Source organism: Chaetodon trifascialis, chromosome 2, assembly GCF_039877785.1.
Source record: "Chaetodon trifascialis isolate fChaTrf1 chromosome 2, fChaTrf1.hap1, whole genome shotgun sequence".
NCBI classification, from domain to species: Eukaryota; Metazoa; Chordata; class Actinopteri; order Chaetodontiformes; family Chaetodontidae; genus Chaetodon; species Chaetodon trifascialis.
Window position 1 is genome coordinate 959,795 of NC_092057.1, and position 21,824 is coordinate 981,618.

The 21,824-nt window shown below is 45.7% G+C and overlaps 2 protein-coding genes across 2 annotated transcripts; both read right to left on the reverse strand.

Moving 5' to 3' along the window:
- Positions 1 to 1,624: 1,624 nt before the first annotated feature.
- LOC139344123 (dynein axonemal light chain 4) lies at positions 1,625 to 4,889 on the reverse strand. Its single transcript, XM_070982072.1, has 4 exons — positions 4,815 to 4,889; positions 4,219 to 4,298; positions 2,912 to 2,995; positions 1,625 to 2,691 (listed from the first exon to the last, which is right to left on the reverse strand). The coding sequence occupies exons 2-4, from the start codon at positions 4,288 to 4,290 to the stop codon at positions 2,527 to 2,529; spliced, it is 321 nt and encodes a 106-aa protein (XP_070838173.1). The 5' UTR covers positions 4,291 to 4,298; positions 4,815 to 4,889; the 3' UTR covers positions 1,625 to 2,526.
- A 5,623-nt stretch (positions 4,890 to 10,512) lies between these two features.
- Positions 10,513 to 21,622, reverse strand: nptxrb (neuronal pentraxin receptor b). Its single transcript, XM_070973407.1, has 6 exons — positions 21,493 to 21,622; positions 20,522 to 21,264; positions 17,838 to 18,240; positions 16,642 to 16,883; positions 15,483 to 15,662; positions 10,513 to 12,967 (listed from the first exon to the last, which is right to left on the reverse strand). Exons 2-6 carry the CDS (start codon positions 21,257 to 21,259, stop codon positions 12,722 to 12,724), a joined length of 1,809 nt encoding a protein of 602 aa, XP_070829508.1. The 5' UTR covers positions 21,260 to 21,264; positions 21,493 to 21,622; the 3' UTR covers positions 10,513 to 12,721.
- Positions 21,623 to 21,824: the final 202 nt, after the last annotated feature.

Genomic DNA, 21,824 nt, shown 5'->3' on the forward strand with positions numbered 1-21,824 from the left:
GAGGGCTGACGAGGGTGGTCTGGTTTGTGAGTCCAGAGCGCAGACTGACCTGGTTCAGGGTCATGGTGTTTGGGTACACAGACGCTGAGGTGGACGTGGGCTGACTGCGCTCATCTGTCAATAATTGCTGTCTCCCTCCCTCCACTGCGGGGTCAAAACGCCCTCGCCCTCGTGTTGTCCTCATGGTCAGCTGTGGACTATCATTTACATACTGTGTATACACGTTTCACTCATGACATCATAATAATCACTTTTTACACACTTAATATTCTGACTGTGGTTGACTTTAGACCCAAGTTTAACACTGGACATAAGATTAGTAGAGTTTAGGGCTCATGGGGCATGAGGATTGAAAGTGGGGGTTACTTTGGGGTCAGGGGTGCACACATACACAAATCAGATACACATATGAATGCACATATATACAAGTTTACATATATCAATGCAGCAAAGTGATAATGACAGACTTGTCTTCTGTTAGCCTGAAGTTTAAATACTGAGGTTAAATGACTCAAATACAAATAAAGGACATTTGACGTGCGTTTTGTCCATCTAAGAGTCTCATATGAAGCTCAATATTCCCTTGAAATGTGCTTTATCACTCATGCAGGCTAATATGTGCTCATAGGTATTGGATGAGTGCAATACGGATAGATATTAGATCGATATAAGATGGATGCAAGAGCTCATTCAAAGGTAACAAAAACATGATTCTTATTTTCTGGTGATTATACACCAATTATGAACGTTATAATCCTCCTAAATCCTTCACACTGCACCTTTCATTGTCTGATTTTAAGCATCCTGAAATGAGAAAGGTTTAATGTAAGTGTTGACATCGTGCCAGAGAGTATTCTTTTATTTTGCTCATCATTTGTTCTCTTCTCTCCACACAGCTCAGTCAGTCGTGCCAAGACGAGGTTTCGGTGGGACGGATTGTTTTAACTGCTGCACTGATGCACTTAAAGCCGAGTTTCCCTCATTGGAACCACAGAGCAGAACTGGCTGACGGCAACTCTGCTTGTTGGTTTCAATAACACATTTAAGCAAAACTGACGGTTTGAGAAAGTTTTTCCCAAAATATTTTCTCCAAATTTTTAAAGCAGCACAACTTTATCCAGTTTCTGTGGGAAAACCTGCCTCACATCATCTTCATCATCCACTCTGACAAGCCCCACACACCTCATCATTTACCCTTTTTTCTGTTTCCTTATGAACGGAGGCCCTTGTTGAAGCCTTGTTGAAGCCTTGTCAGGTATTTTTGGAAGCATCTTTGTTAGTCTTCTCCTCTGCGTCTACCTTATTTATAAAAAGCCTTTAAAGGCAGTTGTGGGGATGTTATTCCTGTGTGAAGCTTTGACTTTTACTCTTTTCGACCATATTAAAATCAGGTATATGAATTCAAAATATATTGTCATTTGAGTCTTAGCGGTGCTGGTGGAGTCACTAATGGCTGTATATCTGTACCCAAACAAGGCAAATCACACCCGCAACGTCAGTTTCCCTGCTGGGGTTACAAAAACTGCATTTACTTATGATGAATTTGACCTAAAACATAATGAATGTAACCGAATGCCTCCAGGCTCTAACAGATATCATGAAGAACACAGACTGCCGTTTAAGCACCTATTTCACCACATGTCAGAGTTTATTGTACAATCAGGTCAGTTCACACAAAATGATCCATTGCACTGGATCATTAGAACCGGCATCAACATGAAAACAATCACACTGCTAATATCACCCAGCGGGGGGAGGGGGGTTATTACAAACACCTTCACAGGGAGGAAAGGTGGATCGGGTTTAGTGTTTGCTTGGCTCAGGAGCTTCTGAGCCTTCAGTTGTAAGAAGATGACACTGGTCTTTAAAAAGAAGTTTTTCAAGTCGCATCAAAATATGTACACATAAAAAATATTAAAAATTTTATTGAAAGACTAGTGCGGTCGAGAGAAAGAGATAGAGAAAGACTGGTGTGAAAGTTACGGTGGCGTGGACAGTTCACTGCGGCACAAACTGCGAGGAAGGTGACGTGAAATGTTATTTCAAAAAAGTGTGTGTGTCCAGCACACACCAACATATAAACGCACACACACGCGCTCCCTGAAGAGGATGAGGATAAAGGACTTTGGAGACCCTGGCTGGCTGCATTGTTTGTAAAAGTTGAGCTCACGTACTTGCACATGCACGCTCACAAATGTTTCAGACCGCGGATACGGCTTCAGAGACAGACGGAGTGTAGAAAACAAGGAGAAAAAGGAAGTGACAGATGAGGCAGAAAGCTATTTTTATGCCTGCCAGCCAAAGTGACTGCCGCACTCAGAATTCCCTTTCAACTCTTCTTCCTGTCAGCTTCACTTTCAAACTGGACAAGATCTCCAAAGGAAGGTTCATTATCTGCCACGGTGGCTGGCAGCGTGGTCAAACTAACCTGCCGCAACTTAAGTGTAACCAGCGTCAGGCTGGTAGCTGGTGCTCATTCGCAGCCCAGTGACCACGTCAGAGGGGTGGAGGGACAGCGAGGAGGTGCTACGAGCACTTCCACACACACACGGCCAGACTCCCTCCGAAGAACATGTAGAGCAGGTTCTTCACTTCGTGCGTGACCTCGAAGCCGAAGCCTTCGCCGATCACCACGTGCCACGAGCTGCCGAATTTCTTGTCCATGGACTCCTTGATCATCTTCGCAGCACTCTGGGAAACACAGTGACGACAAAAAACGTCAACCGACAAAGACTGTGACCTTGTTATATCGAGAATAAGACTCACAGAGCAAAGAGCACAAAGTCTGACACAATACCACTGTCAAGGGGGTGATTTAATTCCCTTGCAAAAGCCATTAAATACACACAGAAAGCATGGCAAGAATAGATTAATTCCCAACCAAGCGACTAAATAAACAGCGTACACTTACCTCATTGTTGGTGGCAAACTTCTCGCAGGCTGTAACACAGAGCTCCATGGTCTCAACCCTCATCTCCTCCGGCATGTCTGTGTGCTGAAGACAAACACAGACGTTTTCTGTTTGTTACATACAAGCTTGTGAATGAGCTCTGGACAACACGAAACAGGCATTCACACTTTAGATATTTAAAACAATTTAAGACAAACTTCAAAATCAGAGTAAAAGCAAAGCAGTTTGCAATACGCTGCAATCACCAGTGTAACACGCAGAAGGCGCGTTGCGTCACTCGATGCCTGCAGCACACTGAACACGTCTTACAGACGGCAGAGAGGCTGGGGTGTACTCGTCCCACGTGGAAATAATAAAACTGCTGCTTTTCAGACTCATGTGGACACATATTCAAATCCCTTCAGCCAAAATGTCGACTGAGAAGAATTCCTCCAAAGCCTGACTTGAGTTAAAATAGACTAAAATTAAATTTCCATATATCGTTCTATTTAAAAACTCTCTCTTTTTTTAGGGTTCTGCGCAGTTATGCCCATATTTTAACACCACATCTCCTCTCCTCATATGAAGGCAGTACTTCACTCTAACTTTACTCTGACTAGTAAACACTCTGATTTCTGACGCCGCAACCGGACGAGACGTCGTCTGCTCAAGCGTAACGCAGCCTGAAGCACAAGGCCAAACACAGCTGGTCTGTGATTATCCACAATGTGATTTTCAGACCTGCACTGTCAACCACGGTGGTGCCAATGTTCAATTTATATGACTGATGAACTGCGTGTCGTGGAGAAGAGCGATGAATGTGCCTCCACTCAGATTCATCCTGCAGTCACACCGTCGCTGATCTGTAGAGTAGATTCTGTCTGCGTGCTTTGCTGTCTGTAAAGTATGAACACCTTTACACACCAGACTGGGTCTTGTGAAGCAGCATGTGTCCTGACAGCGAAAGGAGGCTCTTGAATCTAATAACATGAGGATGTCTTCAAAGAATTTAAATGCTTGACTATGATCAAATCCATGGCTTTGAAGCTTCAGAGCCATCATGATTGACTTAGTGAAGTTGTACGAGTGGACACACAGTGTAGGCCTTCGCCTCATGAAAGGAACACAGATCTCTGCTTTTACATCTCATGAGACTAATACATGAGTGTGCCTGCTGAGCCCCAGCAGCCTGAAGTTTACAGTCCACACAGCAAAGGAAGACAAACAAAATGTAATTTGGATGTTGTCATTGGAAGGTGGGCTGCTCCCGACCCCCGTCAGGACGCTCATGTCCTGCCCACAGAGCCACCGTCCCGCTGCTGTCCTACCCTGATGAGAGGGAAGCTGTGCAGTCTCTTGTAGTCGGCCTCCTCCTTCTTTCCCTCGCCAGTCCCAGCCATTCCGACTCCTGCAAAGGAACATTTAGCACGTTAAAATGAGCCTGCCTACTTAGACAGCCTTAGTCCAAACTGAGTGAGGGAAACGCGTTTCATGAGGAGCACGGACAGTCCCGTGTAGCACAGCAGCTCCCAGCTGTGGCTAACAACACTCTGGAGACGAGCCTCACTAGCTAAAAGCCACTTAGCCGTTGCTAGCTAGCTACAACAAGTATCTCATCAGAGCTGACACCAGAACAGGCAGTTTCCCCTTCAGACGACATCGACACACATCGCACATTACGGCTGGTCCGTAAACATAAGCAGGCTTCATCAGTTTAATGATCGTAACTAGCGAACAGGTTTTAACAGATAGCCACTTAGCCTAGCTTGTTTGATAGCAAACAACTGGTGCTACCGGTTGATGTTTTCTCCCTCAAAATCGACTGATTTCAATCAGTTGTCGTAATGTTGCGAGCTACAATGTGTTGTCGACAGTCAATAAATACGGAGTGATAGACGAGAATACATACATATGAGTCACTTACGAGGCCTTTGTCCAGCGAAAACTTCTGCTGTTTGACTTCCAGTTCGGTTGTTAGGGAGACATTTTAAACAACTGATGTCCGTACAAGGAAAACCCCGCCCACTAAAGCGTAGCTCCGTCCGTATTGGTTCAGAGTTTGTCAATCAAGTGAAAGCCTATCCAGCTACAGTACACGACACACAACAACTTTAACACAGATAACATTTTTGAAATATACTTTTCGTGCTTTTATTGTGACTTTTTCTACTTTAAAATTATGATTCTTGACTATAGCTGTACTTTTTTTTCTTTTCCCGCTCTCTGTTTATTGTTATGCACAAAATATCAAGGTAAATCCATGTATGTGAAAACCAGCTTGGTAATAAACCTGATGGTGATTCTGATCAGTATTGGCAACAATAATGAACTTATTCATTCTGCAGAACGGTCTCTGTCTGTGTTATAGCATTATATCATTGGACCATTGTGTTTGATGCATTCATATGCAGTACTTTTTGTTGTTGATTGGGTTTGAGTTTTACTTCAATTAACTGCAAAATATAACACTTTGTTCTATAACAACGGAGCATATTTTACAGATAATATTTATTTGTAAAATTTTGCTCAGTAGAGTGAAAAGTACAAATATTTGAGAGATGTGGTGGAGTAGAAGTAAAACAGTGAGAGTCAAGTGCAAATACCTCATAATTGTATCATATACTGTACCTGAGTACATGTACTTAGTTACTCTTCAGCACTGTGTGTGTGCAGGTGTGTGTGTTCTAAAATAACCGCACTGTCTATCAGGCTGCCTGTGAGTGAAAGCCTTTTCCATCCTTCACTAATCAGCCCTCTCACTCAATCCGACCCACATTCAGCTGGAAGCATCTGGGTGGAATCCCCAGGTGGAGAGTTATGACCCAGAATTGTCAGTCAGTCACACACACACACACACACACACACACACACACACACACACACACACACACACACACACACACACACACACACACACACACACACACACACACACACACACACACACACACCTGGCTTGTGCACATTTAGACTCACAAGGCTGCTGGAATAACCCGGTCTGAAATACCACCACGAGCATCTGGACTCATTTGAAACAATGACTGCTCTGGATTAGAGTGGATTATCTAATCTAACCCTGGAAAGGCAAACAGATCACATAACAGTCATTCTGTCCTTCTTCTCGCCCTCTTCTGTTGTCATCTGTACCGCTCTGCATGCAACCAGCAGAAGGACACAGCTTCACCTCGACCCCGCTGCCTCCTCCTCTCAGCAGTGTTGTGTTGTTGTTGTTGTTGTTGTCAAGATTACTCCATGAAATGTTTTGGTTGGTAACTTTGGTTCAAGAGCCAAGAAAACACAGTTTGACAGAACAATCCTCACTAAAGGTTCACTTACTTCTGTCGGAGCTTTCAATGATCGCGGCAGAAGGCGTTCGCTCAGTTTACATCACGATGTATCAGTTGAAATAAAAGCTCAGCAGCAGCTGTGATTTAATCCAGAGCACGTTTAAGATGCTTTGTCTGTTGCCTTAAAGCAGTAAAGTTCTTTTTGTGATTCGGATTATTATTCATCATGGCCATCTTCATCATGAACTCTGAGCTGCAGTTGCTTTGTTAAATAACTATTTGCAAGGCCAAAAATGAACCTTGATGCTCAGATAAAAACATTTGTGCTCATGCAACCTGTCCACGTCCACGTCCACGTCCACGTCCACGTCCACGTCCACGTCCACGTCCACGTCCACGTCCACGTCCACGTCCACGTCCACGTCCATGTCCACGTCCACGTCCACGTCCCGCATCAAACCTTTATACGTTTTTTACATATTTTCTTTTTGTCTTGTTTTGAGAAATGTGTTGTGTGTTATTTTTGTGTGATGTGAAGGACACCGCTAAGCCTGAGAAATCAGAGGAAAGAAAAAACATGTGAAACCGGCAGAATAACAAAAGGGAGCATCGAGAAGGACAAAGGACAAAGAGAAAACAGAGAATAATATTGAATACATACATGTTTCATCTTCATAACAGCTTTTATGCCTTTAGATTTTGATGCTGGATTTCAAGGTCGATGACTTTCAATCAGTGGAAAAGAGAGTACTGTGTGTACTGTGGAAGTGTAGTTTGAATAGTACAAATTTGAAACTAAAAAAAAACAACTTGATTTTCAACAACTGGGTGTTTTTTGTTTTACTTTTGTGCATCAGGGTCTTCATGTTTTTGAGTTTCTGTTTTTTATTGATTAAACCAAGAGAAATGACGATGATTTTAGCTTCTTGTTTGTGGGCGTCTGCAGATCTTAGATCAAGTGAGAAACATCTTAAAATACACAGAGAGAGTGAGCATTAGGTGAGGGACTCACAAAAACAGAAATGCCGGAGGGCTGGCAGGTAAGCCGGAATGAAAATGTCAGAAGAAAGCAGAAGGACAGAGAAAAGGAAGATGGAGGTGTTTTTGACAGAGGGTGCAGTGAAAAGATGCCAAATGGTGACGAGAGGTGGATGAAAGAGAAGCGGAGGAGGAGGTGGTATAAAGACCTTGAGCAGAGCATTCATCATGATGGGAAAATATTCAGTAAACAGTTCGCGGTAAATATGACATGAGGCCTGAACAAAAACAGAAAATGCTGCCACACACGGGAATGAAAATCAAGGAAAACAGCCTGGATAATGGAAGACAGGCGCTTGAGGTGCAGGACTGATGAACAGTGAAATTACAGAATAGATATGGGGATGTGTAAGAACTGGTTGACTGGCAAGCTCGTGGCGATGAAGCGATGTGTTGCAGGGAGAATAAAAAACATTTGTAATCTGTTCCTGTAGTCGAGAGGGAGGCTGACACACACTGCGAGCGCCTGTGCTGCAGGCGATGAGGAGAAAGTTAAGACAGATTATGAAAGGGATGAAGACTTGAAGCTGCAAAAATTCATATTTGAGTTGGTGTATTTGTGTCTGTGCATGACAAAGAGTGATGATGGGTCACACAAGGATTTCCATAATTTCTGCCTGCATCAGAGACAGCTAATTAAGGTGGATCTATAATTCAACAGCAGAGGAAGCAGATTGTTGGGGAGGGGAGTGGAAGACCCCATGTGACTCTGCTAACAAGCTGTGACAGAGACCAACGGGGAGACAGAGCCGAGGACAGCGGAGGAAAACTTTCCCGGCTGGATGAGTCACTGATCGCGAGGCTGACTGCTTACCTAAATGACTGAGAGTGTGAAGACTCACTGAATCAATCGCCCACTGATTGATTCTGTAATTGATCAATGGCTTCAGTCAGCCAACGCATTGTGCAGAGAGGATTCATCATCTTCAAGGCATTTTTTTACACATATGCCAATTTTGTCACATCACAAAGTGCAATTTGTTTAAAAAACACACACACACACACACACACACACACACACACACACACACACACACACACACACACACACACACACACACACTGCAGCCACGCTAGCAGGACGTCAGTACAGATTGTCGGCAGCTAAACGCTAATATCAGCATACGAACATGCTCACAATGACAGTTCTGAGACGCTAACATGTTTATTGTTGTTGTTATGTTGTTTTCATGAGCACGCACACACGGTGCTGCTGAGATGAGGCCACACAAAGCTCCAGGCCCACATGGTCTGAGAGGAAGAGCCATGGCAGGCTGCATTTATCAGCTGAAAGGTGTTTGTCTGCTCGATGAAAGAGATGTGCCTGAGAAGAGAAGAGGCACCTTCCTCACCTGATGACTGCAGACCAGTGCTTTTACTGGTATCTTCTGAAAGTGCATGAAATGGGTTGTACTGGGGCCCCTAATATCTCCCAGTGGTCAGCTAGACAACCTCCAATTTGCCTGTAAAACACAGTGAGGTACATTAACAATGCTGCACATGGTTGCATCCTGAGGCTCATATCAGAGTTTTATTTATGGATTTAGTTCAACTTCACTGTGATCAGGACCGACGTTTTATTAAACTGACTTTTTATACTTGATACCAATGGACACCTTCGCACTGTGGATCAAAGACTTTTTCTCTGATTGGCCCCAAAGAGCCTCTGCACAAGGCTCCCTGTCCGATCAAATCACTGTGAACACCGGGGCGTATTTTACCTCCTGCGCTTTTTTTCTTCGTACCTAAATGAAATACAGATCTATGACGGCAACTTTGATCTTGTGAAGTATGCAGATGACAAGGCAACGGTGGGTTTGATGTTCCAGGGTAATGACGAACCAGACGGATGATTGATTGCAAATCCTTTTGTGAATATACACCACTGAATTACAAAATCAGCAGACATCACAAGGGTCCTTCATTATCGGCCAATGAGGTCCTGTCTTGTCGAAAACTGTTGGTTAAGACCTTGAAAAGCTGGCTTCATCTCACGTCTTTCTCGAAAAAAGGTGAAATTTCTGACTAAAATTGATTGAGAGAGTCAAAAACTAAACAGCTTCATTGAGACTGTGTGTGTGGTTTGATCAGATTATATGGATTCAGGGCCTTTAACATCTTTATTATTTCAGTTCATATTCTGAAATGTGCGTTTTCCTAAACTAAACTCTGTGCTTGGAGATGATAGGATATATACCTGTGGGAGAGCTGCTGCTGCTGGTGCTGGTGGTGCTGGTGGTGCTGGTGGTGCTGGTGGTGCTGGTGGTGGGGGGGGGTGTCAATAAGGGTGAATTTCACTGCCACAGTGCTCTGATCCAGTTAAATCAAGCCTTCAAGAGAAAAAGGTAACTAAATATTGGAAAGGAGGCTGGAGCAAAGATTCTGCCAGTATCCTTTTAAATCCTTTAAAATCTCAAGGTCAGAATCACCTGTCAGTGATTTTACACTCCACCAGCAAAACATGCCCACACTGAACAGATGGGAACACCGTCCCACAGTGGCAAAGGAGTGAAGCGAGAGGCAGCAGACACGAGGAGACTTTCATTTCAGGAAACCAGAAATTAACTAGGCCAGTAAGAAACTTTTCTTTTCGTGTGCTGAGTGCACGAAGTTCAATTCTATGAGAGTAATAAGTCTGCAGATGAAGTTAGTTCCACAGCGCCGGTTTTAGTTCTGCGTATTAGCAACAGCAGCAGTCAGGCTTTGTGATTTCTACAAGTTGCATTAGCGATAGAAATACTTGGACTTTCATCATATTCCACTGGTCATAGGACAGAGACTGTGCCCAAAGGACAAAACAGGAAATCAAGCTCGAGTGAGATAAATATTATTATGAAATGTTAGCAGTGGGAGGTTACACGTCAGATCACAGTTCAGATGAGCCAAACGCTGAGAAAGGCGTGTGGGCAGATCAGTAGTCACGAATCAACGCGGCCTCAGTTAGAACTATGAGTAATCTATTATGTCTACAGGAAAGATCAGACTTTCTGTGGCGTCTCTGCTGAACACACACACACACACACACACACACACACGCACGCACACACGCACACACACACACACACACACACACACACACACACACACACACACACACACACACACACACACACACACACACACACAGGTGTAGTATGAGCTTAATCTCATTTAGGGTCATGACAGTTTACAGTATCCCTGCAGATGCTTATCTGAGGTGTAATCCAGATGATCTGACAGGTGTAAAGAGATCTGTCACCAACACTGAGCTCACGCCCAACACACACACACACACACACACACACACACACACACAGAATTTTTTGAGCTGATGTCACAACCATTTTATTTTATTTTTTTAACCACCTATTTCACAATATCATAGAAGATCCATGAAGATGCAAGTAAGGACAAGCGCAACACCATCACAGCCTTCAACAACCAAAAGCGAGAGAGAGAGAGACAGAAAGGAGGAGGAGAGAGAGACGACGAAGAAGAAAACAGAAACAGTTCACCATCATCCAGGCATGAGAGCCCAGGCAGGCACTTCACAGCTGGCTGGCCAATCGTATGTGGGGCTGATGTTTGAGGTAAGAAGTGAACAGAAGCACCTACAGTTCACTCTACTGCACAGAGCTGTGAAGAACAGGTTCAGTGTGTCACAGGGATTCGAACCCTCAGCCCTGACAGTGGGCGCCTTCTTCTACACCAAACAGGAAATTAAACACATACAAACTTTCTTCTTCTTGGGTTAAAATATGTTTCACTACCTCAGAAACATGGTTATCTCAGTCTGAAAACCAGAGAACCAATCAGATCTTAGATTCTGGGGACACTGCATCACAGTTTAAGCTGACATATTTTGCCCAGTACAGAGTAACTAACCAGTAGCCTTTAATCAGGCATGCTCTGGAATAATTTGAGACAGCAGCTGGTGCTCCGGGGGCTGAAAATGTGGCTACTTTGAGGTGCTCTGAACAGGAAGACGCATATCACACCTCATTTTTTTCTCAGGATAAATAATTAAATCTTAATTCTGCTGTCAGGTCCCATTCATGTCATGAGAAAGTTACCTATTAAACACAGTTTACATTAGCAGCAAAGTGATAACTATGACAGACTCAAATACGTGCCTGAAAATCAAAGTGACATCTCACGTTAGGAAAAGTGTTTCATTCAAGGTAACTGTCAATAATCTTAATTCAATGCTATTTTAATCAAACTTTCTAAATTTGCTAAATTACACTCCTCTTAATAAACAAGCTTGAAAATGGAGGAAATTGTTCCTTTAATCCTGCATGACCTAAACACAGCATTACGTCCTCTGTAGTCAAAGTTAGAGCGGCATTTCAGCCACATACATTTTTATTAAGGGGTAAGTCACGGCAGAAGAAAGGCATCATCGCAGGCTAATTATCAGAGTTTTATCCACTGATTTCTTTTTGCTCATAAGCTTGTTTGTTCTTTAGTTTGCTGAGTCAGATTCAGAACACACCTTTCTCCCTGTGGAGCGTTCTGGGAGGATCTGATTCACATCCGTGTGCTTCAGCGTGGGGGGCAGTTTGTTGAGTTTGGTCAGTGACAGGAAACGTGACTTTGCTCATGCAAATACTTACATTCCATCAGGCTTACATTCAAGGATACAACACAAGTTTATCAAAGTCACTCAGGTTCGTCACAGTTTCGGTGTCTGGATGGTGCGTAGATAGACATCAAGTGTTTATTTCGGAGGTCAGCTGAGAGCACTGGGCTCTGCAGGACGGTGAGTGGCTACAGCAGGGTGAGCAGACACCACAGAGCAACATTAGCAGAGATACATCACACAATATACATTTATAAGACCACTGTTTTACCAAATCATGGTGTGCAGAATATGTAGAAAACTCAAAAAGTGCACAGACTTTACTCAGCAGGATCATATACAGTTAAAACTGAACAAAACTCAGTATGTTTCCCACTGAGTGCTGAAATAAATAGAAGCATGACAGCGTCAGCTTTAGCATGAAACACAACCATCTGGACACAAGATGAGGAAGGACAACACTTTGTGTCCCTTTGTTGTAAAGTTAAGAAACCCTTAGATATGGCATCGTTGAAAGTTTGTTCCATAGCAGTACTCAAAGCCACCACAGTCCTCTGCCTGAATAAGCCCGTATGACGAACTGGCCCAACAGATTCTTACCTAAAACACAGGACGGCACATTCAACCAGAGCCGATGACACATTAATTATGGAACGCTTCCATAGGAGTCCTGTTCATGCCACGGGTTCACCCCCCCACGCCGTCTTCACTAAGGTGATTCTGTGGCTAAACTCACTGTATCTCACTGCAGAAGAAAACACATGAGGGTGGACACCAACACTAAAAACAAAACAGGTACGCCGCTCTCAATGGCTTCATAGCTCCATCACACATTTCAGTCCACCAGCAATCAAAATATTAAGCCAACGTGACACATCGTTACACATCTGCCAAGTCGTCTCCTAAATCAAACACCACCCACGGCTGACCGCTCCCAGTCCCCCTTCACTGTTTGGGGCTGGAGGGGTTGGATCGCTGCGCAGCGTGACACGGGTCCAGGGACTCCTTGGTAGCACCACCATAGACATCCACGTCGTGGTCGGTCCAGGGGGCGATGTTGCCCAGTGCTGAGGAGCTGCAGTCAGCCACGGCGGCTACCTCTGCCGGCTTCAGCACCCGATCCCACAGGTTGAACTGGGAAAGCTCCCCGACGAGGGCCTGGGAGGCATCAAAATGCCCACCCAATGTATCCTGAGGCAGAGGAGTTGGGAAAAACAAAGGGCTGAAGGTTAGAAGGATAGCATGAATAGCCAAGTATGAGGCCAACGCAGGGACCTTTTCAGGAACCTTTTCAGGAGCTCTTTTAGGAACTTGGGAACTTTATGTGCATTTCAAGTGGAAAAACTAGGTTTTAAAGTGGCAATCTGGAAGATTTCAGTCCTGGCTGATTTGGTGACATCAAATACAGCAAATACAGATACATAATTCTGGGGGCAGCAAAGCAAACTACTGTCGTATTGATAAAGAAGCCATCCTTCTGCGAACAGCTGGGATCTGTTTTTAAGCTGCACGCGGTGAGTCTGCAGACAGCAGGCTCAGTCAAAGTGAAAGCAGCGTGTTATCTCACAGAGAAGCTGGAGGTGTGCAGCCTGTTGCCTGCAGCTCTCCGTCTGCCTGCTCGCTGTGTCTGCTCCTTCTTGTTCCACTGCAAACTGATCTACTGTCAGAAAATCACCATTGTCTTGTTTTGTACACACATTTTTGATGAACTACTGGGGCAAAGAGGGAGTGGTCAACGAGGATAGAGGCTGCTACAGCGAGTATACCGGATTAATTCACACTGTAAGCACACACTGATCACTGCTATCAAATATGAGGATTTGGGATGGAAAGCCAACAGGACACAAGTCGCGATAATAATGTCAGCCATGTTGGACATTTATCAGGTTGGGGTGGGAAACTCAATGATTACCACTAAAAACATAACAGAAACCAAGGTACAAAGATTTTTAAAGTATTTCAGGGGATATATTTGGCCCCAGTTTCTTTATTTATATGTCGGCCTTGTAGGTTTCTCCTCATGAATGTGACAAAACTGTTCAAGTGACCACCAAAAGCCATTCAACTACAGGTTGACAACTACAACTACAGGTCATCTTCTCTGGTTAATGTGACTGAAACTGTAGAAAAAGCTTCATCCATACACATAAATGTAGTGTTTTGATGAATCCCCCTAAGATTAAAAATGCTTATCCCCTTGTGAGGGGAATGTCCTGGGATTTTCCCAATAAAATCTGGTCAACACATCCATACAAGTGCAGTTCATCATCCATCGACAGAGATTAAAAAAGTGCTCTCTCTCTCTCTAAAAAACATCCATTAAACCAAGTCTTGTTGCATCATTGCAGCATCTTGCAGAATTGGACTCCCGGCTCTCTACTTTTTATCCTTTATGCAAGGACGCTGGGCAGCAGAATGAGCTTTGGGTTATTCTTTTGACACCAGGGAGGAGGGATGATCAGATTTCATGATGGTTATGTAATGTGCGTGTGTGTGTGTGTGTGTGTGTGTGTGTGTGTGTGTGTGTGTGTGTGTGTGTGTGTGTGTGTGTGTGTCTCACTCATGAAGGGCAGAGGACGCCCAGTGTGAGGGTGAACAGAGGTTTCTGTCTGTTCATGTGTGAGGAGGTAATGGTGCTCCCTTAAAATAAGGCTCCCTGTTTCACCATCCATCCATCCATCCATCCATTTGTTCGTTTTGATCATCCATCCATCAGCTCGGGCTGAATCAAATAGTTCAAAAGCTCAATCATTCATCCATTACGCTGACATTCAAATCCTAAATCAACACTCAGCTTCTTCTTCTTCTTCTTCTTCTTCTTCTTCTTCTTCTTCTTCTTCTTCTTCCTCTTCTTCTTGTTTTTCTTCTTCTTCTTCTTCTTCTTCTTGTTTTTGCACATCTCTTCGCTCTGTTTAAACTTGGTATTTCTGCACAGTTGCACATAAAGATTGGACTCACTAATATTATTCACTTTATACTATTTGGAGAATTGGATTCCAGTGGGGGCTGCATAAGAATGTTTCTGAATCATGTAATCCAATTTCCAACAACTCCAGAGTGTTGTTAAGTCCAGAAGTCAAGGTTTCAAACAAATAGATCCTTTCCAAAATTCACAGCATGTTTGTAGCTAATAAAATATTCGGATTCAATCCATATTGATATTTAGTCTTTCAAAAACAACGTTTTCACTGCGGTCAAAAATCTCTTTGCTCTCCTGCTTGCTGCACACAAAGAGAGGCATGCACCTGTATTAAAAGTCTGGTCTAGCAGCAACAAGATTAAGGGTACAATTATTATTTCATCATTAAATTATGCCTTTATTGGTTTATCTTGCTGCCTGCATGTATTTATGTTGATGGAACGGATGAGTTTTATTCAGTTAAGAACGCTGACTTAATAAAAAAGACTCTAATTTTATTTAACTCCCATCATTCAAACTGAAACTCTTTTATTTCTTCAGGGTGACGCTGGTCATAAAATGTACCATCTATCCATCCATCCATCCATCCATCCATCCATCCATCCATCACCGATGACACCACCCAGCAGTCCGTTCACCCACCCTTCCCTCAGTTCAATCATCCATCAACTGATAATATCCTAATCCATAATCCATAATATCTGTCCATCCAGGTGTCCATGCTCCCCTCGGCCTATCCATACATCCACCCATGAGTCGACTCATCCATCGATCTGCATATCTCACCTGCTCCTGTCCCAGTATGAGGACTCCTCCTGGTTTGATGGGATGCCAGGCAGCCAGTCCCTCTCCCCTGCCCTTCATCTTCCCCCCCTGGTAGGCCTTCCACACCCCATCCCTCAGGGTCCAGCTGACACAGATGTGCTGCCACTCGTCCTGCGGTAGGGACAGAGGCAGCTGCGCCACCTGCAGGTCAAACCACACAGCAGCCGAGGTTACGCCTTCTCTCTCCAAAGGGACTTGATGGCAAGCCCGCTGAGCTTGGACTCATCCAGCTCGGACTCTGCTTGGACATGGGACAAGTGTGGGCAGTAGTCATGGCAGAGTGTGGACATGCTGGTTGTTTATGTCAGCAAAACTACCCTCTGTGAACACTTCCATCCTTCCTTCCACCACAGCCTCGAACGCCCACGCCTCTCTGCCATGGGAACTCTCAGCGTAAGCACTATAAAAGGTGAGCGTTAATGCAAAAAGCTCGCCTCTGCGCCGTCTCTCCGTGCCGTGGGCCACAGCACTACAACTGTGGAAGAACAGAAGAAGAACACAGGCTTCTCTGGTGCTTAGCGCCTTTTAATTCAAGGTTTGTACTTTGGATTGGATCATAGATTCAGAGCAATGTTAATTTTATGTTACGGTTGTTTTCTTTGTGATTTTTTCTTTCTTTCTTTTTGCGATTTCCAAAATGTAATGTGTTATTCAAGGGCACCATCTGTAATAAATAAATGATTGTAGGTGCAATAAAATGGAATTAAATGATAAGGCTCACACTTCAGGCTGTAGTGCACCCAGAGAACCAACCCAAACCTAACATAAAAATGAATCCACATCATATTGACTGAAACAACCACAGGATACTGGGACATTTCCAGTTTTACTGTTTTCATCGCTCATTTTAATCAATGCATTACAATGAACCATCAACAACTAGCTTGCACTGCTCTGTGGAGCAGCATATTAAGCTAATGACTCGCTTGTCAGGCTGCAGCACTTGATTAATGATAAGGAAACCGAGCGGGTACACAATATGAATTCTTTTTCACCAGACGAAGCCATTGATCCACACCATATCACAATAATTAACATAAGAAAATATACAATTAAAAAAATGGCATTCATTTCCGACAACTAAATTGATCTTTTTTACATGAAAAACATTTCCATCTACCTTGTCATTGATGAGCAGCTCCACAGGGTTGTGGACTCCCTGTAGCAGCACCAGCTCATTAGGCTGCCCCGGGACGGAGTAAGAGAAGGGAGTCCCGATGCCCCCTTCTTTGGCCTTCAGCCATACGCAGGCGGTGAAGGCATACATCTCCGTTATCTCTTTCCTCACCAGGCCGTACATGTAGTTGGTGCGCATGGGGAAGGAGAGGACGAAGCCATCGGGGAACGACGGCTCTGTCAGCGCTTTAAGACACAGGCGAGGAGGACAAAGACAACCAGTCAGACGGAGAGAGAAAATGGGGAAGGACGGTGCATTAATGGCCGGTTTGTACAAAAACACTGGTACTTCTTCTCTCACTTGTCCCTGTCAGTTTGTGTGCACACACACGCACACACACACACACACACACACACACACACACACACACACACACACACACACACACACACACACACACACACACACACACACACACACAGGGCCTGGCGAGAGCACAAGCCTCACAGTTAATGATCAGCCTCTCTAACTGGAGGCCACACTGCAGCTCTTCAGGGAGGGAGGATGTAGAGGCGGCTGAGAGGTCGGGAGAATGACAGAGCTAAAAAGAGAATAGAGAAGTGCTTTTTCTTTCCTTTCAACCTTCCTCTTTGCACCTCATGAACTCTCACTCTCTCCTCCAGGCTTCCAGTCCTTCTCTTATCCGGCGTGTCTCTCTCTCTCTCTCTCTCTCTCTCTCTCTCTCTCTCTCTCTCTCTCTCTCTCTCTCTCTCTCTCTCTTTCCACTTTCTATCACCAGCTCCCAGTTACTTTGGTTGTTTGTGTTCCAGGAAGCGTCATCGTCACACGGCCAAAGAAACCAATGTGACAAATGATTTAAGGCGATTTCTTCTTGTTTTCTTCTCTTTGTTTTGCTATATCATTTTTATTTTTTAGCTCCCAGTCCTACTTGACATTTCTCAACCTTCAGCACTCATTAAGCGTCTCATTTTAATCCACAGCTTATTCTCCACTACTGTGATGACCCAGTTCACCCACAGCGCTCATTAAAGTTTCATTTGAGCCCTCTCTTGCCACGCTCTCTTGTACGTCAGCTTGGTAATGCAGTTGTTTACCTCCCTGTGTGCAGTAGCTCCTACATACATCTCTCCCTGCATTTATTTAGCCTGCACTCCATCCTCTTCCTCCCCCAGACTCACTGTGTTCCAGCTCAGTGACGCGGTGGCTGACTGTGTCGATGCCCTGGTTGATCTTCTCGTGTTGGCCCTGCGTCTCTTTCCTCATGGCCTGACGCTCCTTCTCCAGCATCTTTATCTTCCTCTCCAGTTCGCCCTCCAGGTCCTCCACCCTCCAGGTGCCCTTTCCACGTCCAGGGGAGGCCTTAGATGGGGGCTTGGAGGCAGGGGAAGCGGGGGAGGCAGGGCGGCGACCCCCTGGAGGAGCCACTGCAGGTGAGGAGGAAGCACTGCCTGTGGGTGGAGCGGGGGCCTTGCCGCTGTTACCAGCCGGGCCGCTGCTGCTGCCGCCGCCGCCGCCGCTGCTGCTGCTACCTGCACCCACGGGTGTGTCGGTAAGGTTCAAGGCAGCAGGGCCTATCTCCGCCTGCAACCGAGAGGGAGAGAGAGAAAGAGGAAAAAGGTAAAGTAGGCGTCCAAGAAATTATCAAAAAAGAAGAAGTGCAGAAAAGTGCAAAAAGAGACGCAGTGGAGAGAAGAAAACAAGTCGACTGGTCAAAGGAGATGGAAGCAGGCAGGGCAGAAAATCAGTTCTGGTGATGGAAGTCGCAGCTAAAGCGTTCGTTTTCAGGCCTTCTGGTAGTTGTGGGAGTGGAGACAGCAGAAAATGACTAAAGGTCTCAACAACTATTGGATGCATTACCATTTAATTACATATATATGTATATATTTTCATGTCTCCCTCAGGATGAACTGTAGCGCCACCAGCGAGGCAGAATTAAAACTATTGACAGAATTAATGACTATTGATTAGCACACGTTAAACTAAGACGGTGAACATGCTAAAGATTATATCTATAAAACAGCAGCATGTTAACATTATCATTGTGAGCATCTTGGCCCTCTTCTTTTGGTTGTAGTAGCGGTTGATGTATTTTTTAGTTGTTGTTAGTACTCAGGGTAGTGAGTCGGTGAGCAACCATTTTCTCTGTTTATCAAATGAAGTTTTTACAGGATCACCTCAGTGATGAAGCCGACAATGTGCAGTATTTCTTATAGGATACATTCTTTTGATTTCCTTGCTTTGTGTGTTGGTTTGTGTTGCTTCTATGGAGCTTGTTGTGTTTTTGAATCTGAGTAACTTTCCCACAAAAACATTACAAACTCTGAGTTTCTCTCCTAATTCTTCCCTGATCAGGCCTCCAGGTCGAAAGCTCGGCGTTGGATTTACGCCTGCAGATCTTTTCTCAGGATTAAATGAACAGCAACATCTTGGCTGTTAATCAGGTGTCGACTCTTAATGATCATATTGATCGGCTTCATGAAGGACTGCCTGTGGGAAAAATTCTGACAGGCCTGATTGACAACTGATGGGCGGGGGTCAATATAATCGTTGAAAGAGGACATCAGGCCCACATAACTGCTGAAGGTAGAGCATGAGGGTTTGTGTTTAAGTGGGCTCTTAATTTCATACGAGACAGAGCTCACCCTATTTTCTATGAATTGTGTGGCTCTTTGTTCCTGGCTGGTTGCACCCTAGAGGGCTTTAAGAAAAGTAAGATAAAAGCAGTGAGAGGAGCCCATTCTTGTCTTTGTAGAAGCATAAATAGAAGCATTTTACTATTCATGTTAGTCACAGTGTTGGTTTTAAACTGAAACTGCAGGAAAGTGAGTAAAACGATGAAGCAGCAACACGGCGAGAGGTGTTGCACTGATGATAGTAGTGGCTCAGCAGTGGCAGGATTAGTATTCACAGCAGAAGCTGAAAAAATAAGGTGTTGGTAAAGCAACAGTAAAGAGAGAGATGCTGCTGTTAATGTGGATGAGAGGGCGATATATAATACAACAGAGCTGCTGAGGCAGGACTGGAGCCGCCGTCCAGGATATAAATTCACACTGAGAGACAAACCTGTGCTTGGAGAGGTCTGATGCAGCAGTGTGTGTGTGTGTGTGTGTGTGTGTGTGTGTGTGTGTGTGTGTGTGTGTGTGTGTGTGTGTGTGTGTGTGTGCGTGCGTGCGCGGTTATAGCCTGCCCATGTCTCAATCTCAGCACACACACACACACACACACACACACACACACACACACACACACACACACACACACAAGCTGAGAACCTGACTCCCCCCACCACCACCCTCTTTCCTGTCCAGCCAGCTTCATCTTTTATTTATGTCTCTATCCTGCTGTCGGATGCGGAGGGTGGAGGCAGGGTGTGGAGGGTGTGAGGGCCAGCAGGTGGAAAGATTTCCCATGGGTCCACGGGGAGCGTGCGCATACATGAGGAGCGCCTGTGTCACGAGTCGCTTGTCACAGGAGAGGTGAGGTGAAGATAAAAGAGGGAGAGGAGGATAAAAAGAGGGAGGGAGGGAGGGTGTGGAGAGAAAGATCAGGCTCCTACGATGATGAACATGGACGGCCCTTCAAACCGCCTCACTGCCATTTCTCTAACCTGGATCTTTTCATTCTGCTGCAGTCAGTGAGGAAGGCCGTGGACACCACCCTGACACTGGGACAACAGGCTGTTTAATGGAGCAGACACAGATCAGTCACTGGGGAGCACTGGCTCACCTCGCTAATCCATGAATTTGGTGTCAGTCCAAACATCCTGCTGTCAAACAAAACTCAAACAGGAGGGCGAGCAGCAAGAACAACAGGTTTTGCCAAAAACTTTGACAAGCCTGTGTTCAGCCGTATCTTCAGTTACCTCGAGTTTCTCGATGCGGTCCTTCAGGTCCATGATGGCCCGGGCCAGCTCCTCCACGGCCCGCGCCGTCTGCAGCTGCGCCGCGGTGGAAGAGCTCACATCATCCCCGGCCATGACCCGGCGGTTGCCGCTCCACACGCCGATGCTCCGCTCCGGGACGTTCCTCTCGTCCTCCAGGCCGCTCTCACACTCACTCAGCTTCCCCGTCAGCTCCCGGATGGTCCTGTGGTCCATGAGGATCTGGTCGTTCTGCTGCAGGACCATCTGCCGGAGCTCCTCCGCGGTGGTCCGCAGGTAAGTCCAGTCTTCATCCCCGGCTCCGTACAGCGGGTCGTCCGCTTGCTGCTGCTTCTGCTCCCGCCGCTGTCTCAGATCTTTAGTCTTACATTCTCCGACCGGCACAGGGGTGCAGATCAGCCGGCTGAAGCTGAACTGTTTCGCGGACCCCCCGCCCGTCTCCTCCCCGAGGTTGAGCTCGTTCAAAGTGGGAACCTCCAGGCCGATGCCGCCGAGCCCGTTCCCTCCACCGTAGGACTCGGCGCCGTGCAGCGCTCCCAGCGGGCCGGCATGAGCCACCGATCCGGGCTCCAGGGGCTGGAGCAGCGTCTCCGATGTCAGGGTGCCGTTGTCGCCGAGAGGCGCGGCGCGTTTCCGGGGATAAACACTGGCGATGATGCAGATGACCGCGCCGAGGAAGGCCAGGGTGCCCGCTCCCACAAGCACCACCACGAACTTCATGATGACTGTGGAGAGACACAGATCACAGCTCAGAGGACATGCACTTAGCTGGAGAAAGAAAAACGGCTCCTTCTCTGTGGCTGTAAGAAGAGCGGAGCATCACTCCGGAGGCGACAGCAGCGTGTAGAAAGACTGCATCACCCGCACATTGACACGACCTACATACCAAACTCAGCCCGACGCCTCAGATTAAGTACCAGTGCTGCTGTTTGCTGTACAAATGTGGCACTTACGTTCAGAAGATGTTTGCCAGGGGCGCTGCTGCTTTCCGCTCGCCGCCCTCTGTGTGTAATATTGATGGCACCGCGCTGTCTGGACCACAGATGCTCCCTCTCCGTCTCGGTGTTGCTAAGCTGCTCTCCTCCGTGCGTTACCATGGGGACCGTGAGGAGAGGAGGAGCGAGGATGTGGGCATGCGTCAGCCAGAGCAGAGGTGAACCTCCAGCAGCAGCGTGAACAAACAAGGCGGTGATGGATCGATGTGCGCAGCGTGTGTGTGTGTGTGTGTGTGTGTGTGTGTGTGTGTGTGTGTGTGTGTGTGTGTGTGTGTGTGCATGATGAAGGG